The 9,970-nt window shown below is 44.6% G+C and overlaps 2 protein-coding genes across 4 annotated transcripts in view; one reads left to right on the forward strand and one right to left on the reverse strand.

Moving 5' to 3' along the window:
- Window positions 1–2,499: 2,499 nt before the first annotated feature.
- Window positions 2,500–9,521, reverse strand: LOC109287333 (DPY30 domain-containing protein 1-like). Of its 2 annotated transcripts, none has more exons than XM_019502306.1 (5): window positions 9,324–9,521; window positions 8,433–8,595; window positions 8,198–8,320; window positions 4,924–5,027; window positions 2,500–3,299 (listed from the first exon to the last, which is right to left on the reverse strand). In XM_019502306.1, the coding sequence occupies exons 2-5, from the start codon at window positions 8,583–8,585 to the stop codon at window positions 3,284–3,286; spliced, it is 396 nt and encodes a 131-aa protein (XP_019357851.1). In that variant the 5' UTR covers window positions 8,586–8,595; window positions 9,324–9,521; the 3' UTR covers window positions 2,500–3,283. The 2 variants fall into 2 exon arrangements, with proteins under 2 accessions (XP_019357851.1, XP_019357850.1); XM_019502305.1 differs by having other exon boundaries at window positions 2,500–3,295; window positions 4,920–5,027.
- Window positions 9,522–9,760: 239 nt separating this feature from the next.
- Window positions 9,761–9,970, forward strand: part of DYDC1 (DPY30 domain containing 1) — an 18,109-nt gene continuing 17,899 nt past the window's right edge. Inside the window, exon 1 of one of the 2 annotated variants that reach the window (XM_019502304.1) lies at window positions 9,761–9,841. The gene's annotated coding sequence lies outside the window, so the exon portion shown is untranslated. The remainder of the gene's footprint in view (window positions 9,842–9,970) is intronic. The other variant, XM_019502303.1, reaches the window with a different exon arrangement.

Below are 9,970 nucleotides of genomic sequence, written 5' to 3' on the forward strand. Positions count from 1 at the left end.
CCAGACTGGAGCTCAACCCCCCCCCCCCCGGCCCAACAGAGAACGTCTGCTGGTTTGGGGGAATTGCTGTAACTCATGGCACTTCCTTCCAAATGCCATGAATTACAGCAGGGGGTTGCACATCTATCAGCACCCACAGGCCTACGTGATGTGCTGAAAGATCAAGGACTTAGGCCCATCACAAAATACTATAAACCTCCCTTAATAAGAGAAGCTACTGGAGATACACCAGCTAGTTGTGTGAGACAAATACGAGAAAACAGGAAGGGGAGTGAGTTTATAGGTTAGTAGTAAGGGATCTGGGAGGCAACCCGGAGCAGATCACACTGGCCAGCACCCACTATACCCAGAATGAGTTGAGAGAGCCTGTAGATGCTGACCAGTGAAACTCAGCCTGGGCATGTAAGCAAGGAGTGAGAGGAAGACAGCTCCACCCTTGGCCAGGTTTCTCCTGGCCAGAGGCTCCTTCCTGGTCTAGTAGATGGCCAGCTTGGCCAGAGCCAGGAAGAGATTGATCTCCAGGGCTTGGTGGGGCCACAGCCAGGGAGTGCATAATGGAAGAGCTGTGGGAAGAAGTGCAGCTAGAACCTCAGCAGGAGGTTCTGAAGGAGGCAGAACAAGGACTGCAACTCGGCACACTGCAAGTAGGCATGTGTCAGGGCCTTCTATTGGTAGAAGGGGCAGGTGTCAGAGGCTGTCCATAAAGTGTGCCAGATACACACCTGTAGTGACAGTTCCTTGGAGGACCTGCCAGCTGAAGTCCCCACATGGTTCCTGGGTATGGGATCAGGATGACTCTGTGGGATCAGACTTGTCCACTGTGGATTTTGCCCCTGCCCTTGCTGAAGGTGTCCCACCACTTGTCTGGGCAGGATGCAAGGATGGGATGATGGAGTGTGCAGAGCGTGAGCATGTAGAGCTTGCCATGATGAGCTGTTCAGAGGCAGACCAGCTTTATTTCCCCCAGCCTTCTGAAATGGTGGGACAAGGAGCAACATAGGGCCTTTTGAGGCAGTGGCCCCACAACGAGCTCTAGAGGGCAGGGGGATATCCGAGCACGAGTACTGCCCTCTTAAAGGACGTGTTTGATATAGTTGAGGGCAATGGGTGGCAGGGTAGCTTTTGCCTCCTGGAGCAAATGGCATGGAGCACACAGCATGGGCAGCTCCATGCTCTGGGCCAGTGCAGAGGGATCCATCAACCCCTGCCAGGCATAGTCCCTGATACGAGTGGAGTTGGCCAGAACTATCCTTCGGTGGTAACGGAGATGCCCTGGGTGCAGTCACCAGCTAAGAATTTTTCAACAGGTGTTTGGCTAGGATGTTGGTGCCCTAGGTCAGTGGTCTCCAAACTTTTTTGATCATGCACCCCTATCACTAAAAAAATTTTGAGCATGCACTCCCAATCTATGCATATTTATATAAATATAAGTTCTAATATTTTCTTCCCGCACCCCAGTGGATTGTCTTGCACAACCCCCCTGGGGTGCGTATACCCCACTTTGGAGACCACTGCCCTAGGTGACACTGTTTGGAGACTTGGAGGTGGGGACCAGCCTCCAGGCCCTGAGGAGTGGGCCTGAGAGCAAGTCAGCAGTTGCTCTGGGTCCTGCACTGGGGAGACCTCATAGATAGAAGAGCTGCCAGTCATATCAGAACTCTTGGAGATAGTGGCACAGCCAATCAGGCACCATTCCACTTTGCTACCAGCACCATATAGGAGCCTCCACAGGGCTTGAAGGTGGAAGATGTGCACCTGGCTGCAGATGCAGACTAGGCCTTACCTGACTTCCCACAAAGGGAGGCTCAGGACACTTGCAGAGACCCTGTGTTGTCCCAGCCAGAAAAACCCCTATGCCCTTCCCTGTAGACTGGCCAGGAGCTACGGGGGGGATGGGCAGGGTGCTGAACAGTGCCAGGGCATGGACAGGACCAGCTGGTTGATGACCAGCACTTTCCTGCAAAGGCAGAGACACTGGGGCAGGCCCACCCATGTCTGCAGCTGCTCACCCAGACGTCCATCTAGTGCCAGTTCTCTGGCAGGTAGGGGTAACTGGTGAACAAATAGACTCCCAGCAAGAGAAAGTAGCCTGTACTCCATGAGATGTTTTGGAATAGAGGTAGGAGCAAGCCCACTTGCTACTCATCACCTAGTCAGACCAGAGCTCGTGCCCCAGTTAACTTGGGCAGAAGAAGCCACCAAGTAGATGGACTGGCAGGCCTCCACCTGTCCCAGGTTGCCCAGGTCCTGGATGGCAAGGAGTACATTGGCATCATACACTGGCAGGACCTCACCTCATGACATGTTTCTCAATCACCACCCACTTGTAGAGGAGCCAATAGGAAGTGCTCAAGGGCAATGGTGTAGAGCTGGCCTGACGGTAGGCAAGCTTGACACACACCCCACCTCAATAGAAGGGGCTCCGTCAGTGTCCAGTTGAGCTTGCCCAGACACTCTGTACCCAGTAGCAGTTACTCAGAAAAAAAACAACACTGTTAGTCAGTTAAAAAAAGATAGGCCCTTATTACAAAGGCAAATTTTAAAGTTGTTTGTTTAGTTAGTGCCTAAGAAAGGTTTAGTTACTATTTAGTACTTGTCTAAATCATGCATATTTCCAAAATTAGCTGTTAGAGTAATTCTATTTAATCCAATACACTTCAGTACATAATTAGTAGAGTAGCATTTCTCTTACCACACACATTTTGAAAATTAAATGCAACAGGTGGCTTAGAATGCAAGGATGTAAGCGATACCCAAGTTTAGAGAAAAGGCTCAGTACCAGAGGTATGTCTTTTCATTAGTTTTCATATACATGCAAATATAGTCACCAGTACATGTGAATGCACACATACACATTTTTGGATATGGACCTTAGTATTTGTAGACAATCATGAAAAGGATAAGAGAATTCTTGAACCCTTTTTAAAAAATCCTAAACAAGAGGGAGAATATATCAATTCACACATTTTTATGTCTTGATATTCATTTTGGATCTCTACAGTATCCATGTTCCTTATGTGGAAATACTCTATCTTTGATGTAATGTCTTACTGATTAGTAGCTTTCTTTAGCTTTATCAGCAACCTCCTCAGAAAGCTCTAAAGAACCTTTTTCTGCAGCATCATCATTTGGGACTTGGTATACAGTTTCACTGTTAACCATATCCAATGCCTCATTCGGATCATGATCTTCATGTGTTGAATCACCTCCATTGACTTTGTCTTCTGGTTTTGGCTTTGTCTCAAGAGCTTTAGCTTCCACCAAAATGTCCATCTCTTTCTCCTTACTCCTCTTTTGTTCATGAAAGTAATGAATTTTGTACACACACACAGACAAAATGAAAGCCATGAACGCCTTTGGAAAAAAAATCCAATGGCATGCAAGCACAACCAGGATTAATATACAAACCACATACTATTACACTATTGTCTGGTTTGTAATACTTTGTAAGTGCATATTATGTATAGATAAAAAATACGATAGCACTTAGATTAACTTTTGGTGGTGACTCTTAACATTCTATAAAAAACCAAAACTAGGGAACAGCCACTTCTTTCAGGTACATTGTAGCCTCTCATCTTGATCCGACTGTCAGAAAGTTGGTTTATACCCATAATCTAGTACACTTGGGGGTCTCATACCAGGGGGAACTCTGACTTCAAAATTAGTGCAGAGGTGCAGTGACAGCACGCATAGAAGATTGCAATGGAAGGAAGTGACACTTAAGGAAGCAATTGCTTTCATTTACATGAAATACAAATAATTTCTGTTATTTAGCTTAGCTTGTATCTGCTTCTTTCCCAGACCTATAAAAGGGTGCTTTGTACCTGAAAGTTTGTCCTACATCTCTCCCAACTACGCAGTTGATCCAATAAAAATATCACAAAAAAACCTCTTGCCTCTTGCAAATTTCCTGGACCATCATGGCCACAACATGCTAAGCCTACTTCAATATATTAATCCAGCCTTATGATTCTTTTCTATTTCAGACTGTTTTCTCAGTCATGAGATATGACAATTTTTCACTTGGAAAAATTTGATTTTATTTTCAGCTATTACTTACTTTCACACAATTGTCAAGGTATATAGAACACATGGTTTTCATGGGTGTGGGTGGGGGGCAGTGAATTAAATTATATTTCAGGTTAGATTTTCCTGCCCTTAACTATTTTCTACAATGATTCCAGATTTATGGCTGTGAGTGCAGATGTCATTTGAGTCAGTGACTGAAGAAATTAATCCCAGGTGTTGGTTTATTGACTGACATTTGAAAGTAGAGTTATTGCTTCAAATTACAAATCTGTTTTGCTCATGAGGTGTCACTCATACTTTAGACCCCACCTCAAAAGAGCACTGATGTTCTCACCTGAGTGAGAGCCAGGAAATTTATAGACAAGACAATATTGAAACATCCCTCCTTTAATCAGCTGATGTCAGGAACTTATTTAAAAGAAAACACACTCAAGACTTTTGCCTGTAAAGTTTAAATTGCTTTTGAAGTGGTATTTTGTAGATGCTACATTTTCAATTTTAACTCTTATTTAAAAAAAGAAAAATCCTGGGAGATTTTTAATATAACTTGTAGTTTAAGTCTTACAAATACCAAAACTGACAAATTCCATCCCTAAGCAACCGAGATATAGGCAATATTTCCAACATGCCACTTACAAGGTTTATTAAAAACCAAATGTCTTTTCTGAGTATTGTTCAAAACATGAGTTTATTTACGTAAAAATCATAGAGAACGCATTTAAATTATTTTGTACTGGTGTTGGTCTATTGATATATATAATGAGTCACTTTTACAAAGTGTGTTGTGTGCCTGGTTAACTGGAGCAGATAGAATATGAATATATGAAACTGAAAGTATAAAAACATACTTGGGCATTATGTATATTTAAGTATAATATAATACTTACTCCTAACACATTCTCCTCAGGCCCTACAACTGTTGGTAAATTAGGGGTATCATATTTCTCAATGAGTTGTGCTGTTGCGGCTGCTGGACACTGATCAGTAATCATCTTCTAAGATAAAAGTTAAATTTGATTAAGAAGGGCAAAAAAATATGACCAACCATCTGTATAATATTATTCACTCTAAAACCACTGGGATTTTTCTTTTAATTGCAGTGGGAATACGATTAAACCCATGGAGAATATTTTGAAAAAATCATTAACCTGTAAGCACTAATGGCTCTCAAGTGTCAACCTATGTAAAACATTAAACACACATTACCTAGCAGCTCACATTTAAATTCTTCATTTCTGCAGTGTCCAACTTTATTCATATTGCTGATGTAAGATTTGCTTCAAATGTTAATTTAAGAGGCAGTCTCTGGAGTCTTATCTACACTGGGGACTGTTTTAGTTATTGCTAATTCTGCTTTGGCTCAGCCAGTGTTAGTGACTTTAGGAACCATGGATGAAATAGCTCAAAGGATGCTGGCAACATTCTATGCCCTGTATTGGTTAGATTCAGCGCTGTTAAAGCCCAAAGGGATCATCTAGCCTGACTTCCTATAGGCTGCTAAATTCACCCAGTTATTTATTGAGTTCAATAACTTGTGTTTAACTAAAGCAAATCTTTCAGAAAAACATCTGGTCTTGATCTGAAGATAAGAGACTGAGGATCTACTACTTCCCTTGATAGTTTATCCCAATGATTATTTCATTATTACAAAGCAAACAAACTCTGTGACTTATTTCTTATTTGACTTTTCTGGCTTCAGCTCCAACCACTAGTTCTTGTTATATCTTTTTTGGGTAAGGACCTCTTCGGTGCCCAACCTTTCTTCCACAAGATATTTATATATTATAATTAAGTCATTCCTCAGGGCTTCTTTGACAAGCAGACGTCTTCAAATTTCTTACTATAGAGCAGAAGTTAGCACATTTTTACCACTATGGGTCCTGCTTGCAACCCAATCCCTGCTACCTGTTGCATCCTTCTGTTGATCAGCAGATGCCACAAAGGGAACAGATATAAAAAGGCAGGCAATGGGACCCTGGGGATGCATCCTCTGTTGCTTGGGCATATTATGAATTCCCTGAACTACAGAAGGCCAAATCCAGGCTCTTCACAGGCTGGATCTGGCCCAAGGGCCAACCCTACTGCAAAACTTTTTTTTCCCCCTCAGGTCTACAAAAGCATTTGAAGGGCCCTCCATTTTTTCAACATCCTTATTAGACTACTAATGCTACAGCTTAGGGCAGGGGTGAGAAAAATGCATCCCAGGGGCCAGATGTGGCCCGCCAGGCCATTCTATCTGGCCTACGGGGCCCCTAAAAAATTTAGAAAATTAATATTTATCTGCCCCTGGCTGCTTGTCATGTGGCCCTCGATGCCTTGCCAAAACTCAGTAAGTGGCCCTCCGCCCGAAATAATTGCCCACCCCTGACTTAAGGTGACTATATGGGACAACGTGAAACCTGGCTGGCTGCCAGGCCAGCTGCTACTGCCTGTGCCCCACTCTGCTGCTGCAGGCTGCAGTGAGTCAATGACACATTAATGGCCCATTGTTCTTCACTTCACAGGTGTTAGCAATCACCTGTGAAATAACAATTAGTGTTAATAAGGCTTCCTAATTCACAGCTCCTGCAACTTTACCTCCATGCCCTGGACTCTTGTTTTAATTTTCACCAGCCAACTGGGACCGACCTTTGAAACCTGGGACTGTCCCCACCAATCCGGGACATATGTAGAGTATCTACATGTGGATTAACATGTTAGTTAATGTGCATTAAATCTTGTACCTTTGGGCACTTTTACGTGTGCTCCAGGGGTGGGGAAGCAGCGCTTAAATTAGAGCCATCAAATTAAAGAACTGCCACGTTTTCTGTATCAGTGTCCCTGCGCTTAAAAATGGCAGTGGGGGTGCTTGAACAAGCTTTAATTTAAGTGCTCCCACCACCATTTTTAAGCACAGGGACACTGATACACGAAACACCAGAGGCTGCTGCAGTGCGGCAATTGCCACACTCCAGCAGACTCGATACGCTGGAATTCCAGAGTTTTGAAGTAGCCTCCAAGCTTCTGTATAGGTGCCCTCCATTGTGAGGTACTAGGAAATGTGCATTAGCCTATTTTAATGGGCATTATCTAAAAACAATGGTTTTCTTTAGTGATGCTTTAATGCACATTAAAACAGGCTGATGTGCATTCAAGTGCCCAAGGTCACCCTACTCCAACTCTATATGGTGTTCTAGTATCTCTCTCACCAGTATCATTTATAGAGGAAAAAGTTCTCTATAGTCTTATTTCTTGAATAAGTAAAGTTGCTTATTCACTGTGACCCCTGGTGTTTTTGCCAGAATCTAGAATCTTTTACTAGAATCTTCTGAGTGTATATATTGACCAATGTCTTCCTTGATATGGCATGTTGTAGAGTGTTGGCATTTTAAATATTATTGCAAATATGGCTGAGGGTCTGAAAAGGAAATTAAAAATAATCCTTTGGTTAATTTATCATAAGGACAGGGAATTGGACTTGATGGCCCTCCAGGATGCCCCTTGTAGTCCTGTATCTTTCAGGAATGACACAGATTCTTTGTTCCTAGATACATAACTTTGCCTTCATTCACCTGTATTAAAAGGCACTTTGTTCCAGATTGCTCTGCATGACTTCACCTTCCTCATCATTATTACCATTCTGCCAATCTTTACATCATCCACAAATTTTACTAGTTGTGATATAGTATTCAAAACAGGACAGAATTTATACTTGAAATTCAAATGGTTTTATTGCTGATGGAACTGGACCAGGTATCAGCAATAGAGAGAAACATTTGGAAAATCTTTTCCAATCTAGACAAAACTCTAGAAACTGCTTATGATTTATGTAACAAGGGAGACAGAAGTGACAATATAAGTACAACTAGATTTCACAGAAATGAAGACTATAAATGTGTGCTGTCAGATAGTAATATACCAAATGCCATGAACTAAATGTGATAGAATTTAAAGTACTCTCACATCTATAAAGCAGGTATATTTATTTACCTACCTACTTTAATTGCAGGGGATTGGAAGGATTAAATTGAAAATGTTTTAATAAACATTTTAGATGTGAATTGCCATATACTTTCAGATTAGTGCTCTACATGCTTAAAAATTCAGGAAAACTTTTAAACATGTCAAAATATTTGTTATGAAGTTTCAATTTAATCATTTCATATACAAATTAAATCTATCAAACCTTGTGTTGCTCTTCAATTTCCTGCTTCATCAGAAGCTCTTTAGCTTTCTGATTTTCTATCAGTTTCAGGTGTCTTGTGACTTTTTCCTGTTCTTGTTCCAGCATGGCTGCCTCAAGTTTCCTCTAGCATTGCAGATACATTATGCCATTGACAAAATAAAAAAAAGGATGATTAAAGTAAGTTGTATTAAGGACACATTTCAAAATTGATTTTTTTAAATGAAAGCAAACTTACCTCTTCACCTTCCTTTATATTTTTCCTGTAGCTGTAAAGCCAATGCGCCAGGTAATCAATGGGGTCTGCTGGCTGATGTTCTGCTATGTCTGCAAGTCCCTCAGCCAAGTGCTTTCCGACATGTTTTCTGAGGTAGTGTGTATCCATTCCCATCTTCTACCAACTGCAGCAAAGCAGGGGGAAAATGAATCTGTCCTGATCTAAGATGAAAGGCATTAAGCAGGACAGACACTACATGTAATGCTGCACATTACATACACTTTGTAATTCACTGGGGAAATCACCCAAGAAACTTTGACTGGCCACATGTGCCAAGTAATTATCACCATAAATATGGCTATCCAGCTATAAAAAGAGCCACCCAGGTACACAGCTAGTGTTTGCAAATGTGTAACAGTTGTAGAGCTGGTTTCTATCCAGCTTTAATCTGAAGGTGTAGCAGAGCCCTAAGGCCCCCTCTCCTTGTTATAGGTATCCTGCAATTAACTGATTAATTGCATAATTACCCTGAGACCAGCTACATATGTGAAGTAGCTAGGATGCCATAAAAAGCTCCAACCAGCTGTAAAGTTAGACTCAGAAGTACTGACTTTGTAGCTGGTTGCTATCCAGCTTTGAGTTGTACATATAGCCAGGTTTCCCCTGGCTGGGAGCTGTGGGGCTCCAAGCTGAAGGACTGCACCATGCCCCATGCCCAGCCAGGGCTGTGAGTGCACACTTGTGGGGACTCAGCCTCCCACTCTTGCTCCTAGTAGAAGCCCTCAGCTGCCCGGCCCCAGTCCTGCAGCATCTGCCTCCTGGTTGGGGCATGGTTGTTATCTCCGGGGGGGACGTGGCACGGCAGGAGGTGCCACTGTACGGGTGGCGCGTTACATCCCCTTGCGCATTTACCTGCTGGGCGCAGGGGCCCCAGGGACAGCGGCCCTTAAGTCAGGGAGCGCTGTTGCAGCCGCCCTAACAGCGCCCCTCAGCTCCGACAGGGGAACCCGTTTGTCCTGCTACAGGTGATTCAGGCGGGGGGCAGCGGCAGGGTAAGGGCAGCCGCTGTGAGGTGGCGCCGCTGGACAGAGCCGAGCGTCTCACGGCACCTCCGCTTACGGGCCGGAGGCGCTGCGGGCGGGAGGCAACCACGAGCGGGCACCGCTGTGGCCTCAGGGCCGGGGGTAGCCCTGCGTCCGGGCCCACGAGGTAGGACCGCGCGGGGCTCCGCGACCCCGGGTGAGACTGGCTGCGCCTCCGCGCGGGGGGCCGTGTCTGATGTAGGCTGTCCGCGCGCGCCTCCAGCCCGCTGCTCCCGGGGGCCGTTGCCGAGCGACCGCGACGCGCCAGCTTTACCCCGCCCCTCCCGCGCGGGACTGGCTTTGTGCGCCTGCGCAGACCTCCCAGTTGGCACCCGGCGGCCTGCTCCGGTGCGGTCCGAGGCGGTTCAGGGGCGGGGTGCGGCGCGGTCCTGTGGGAGGGTTTCGGGCTCTCGGTGCCGCAGCGGTGCACTTAGAGCGGCCCAACAGGCGGGAATTTAACTCTGGCCCCGGCCCCGG

Source organism: Gavialis gangeticus, unplaced genomic scaffold, assembly GCF_001723915.1.
Source record: "Gavialis gangeticus isolate Ggan-Ray unplaced genomic scaffold, GavGan_comp1, whole genome shotgun sequence".
Classification (NCBI taxonomy): domain Eukaryota; kingdom Metazoa; phylum Chordata; order Crocodylia; family Gavialidae; genus Gavialis; species Gavialis gangeticus.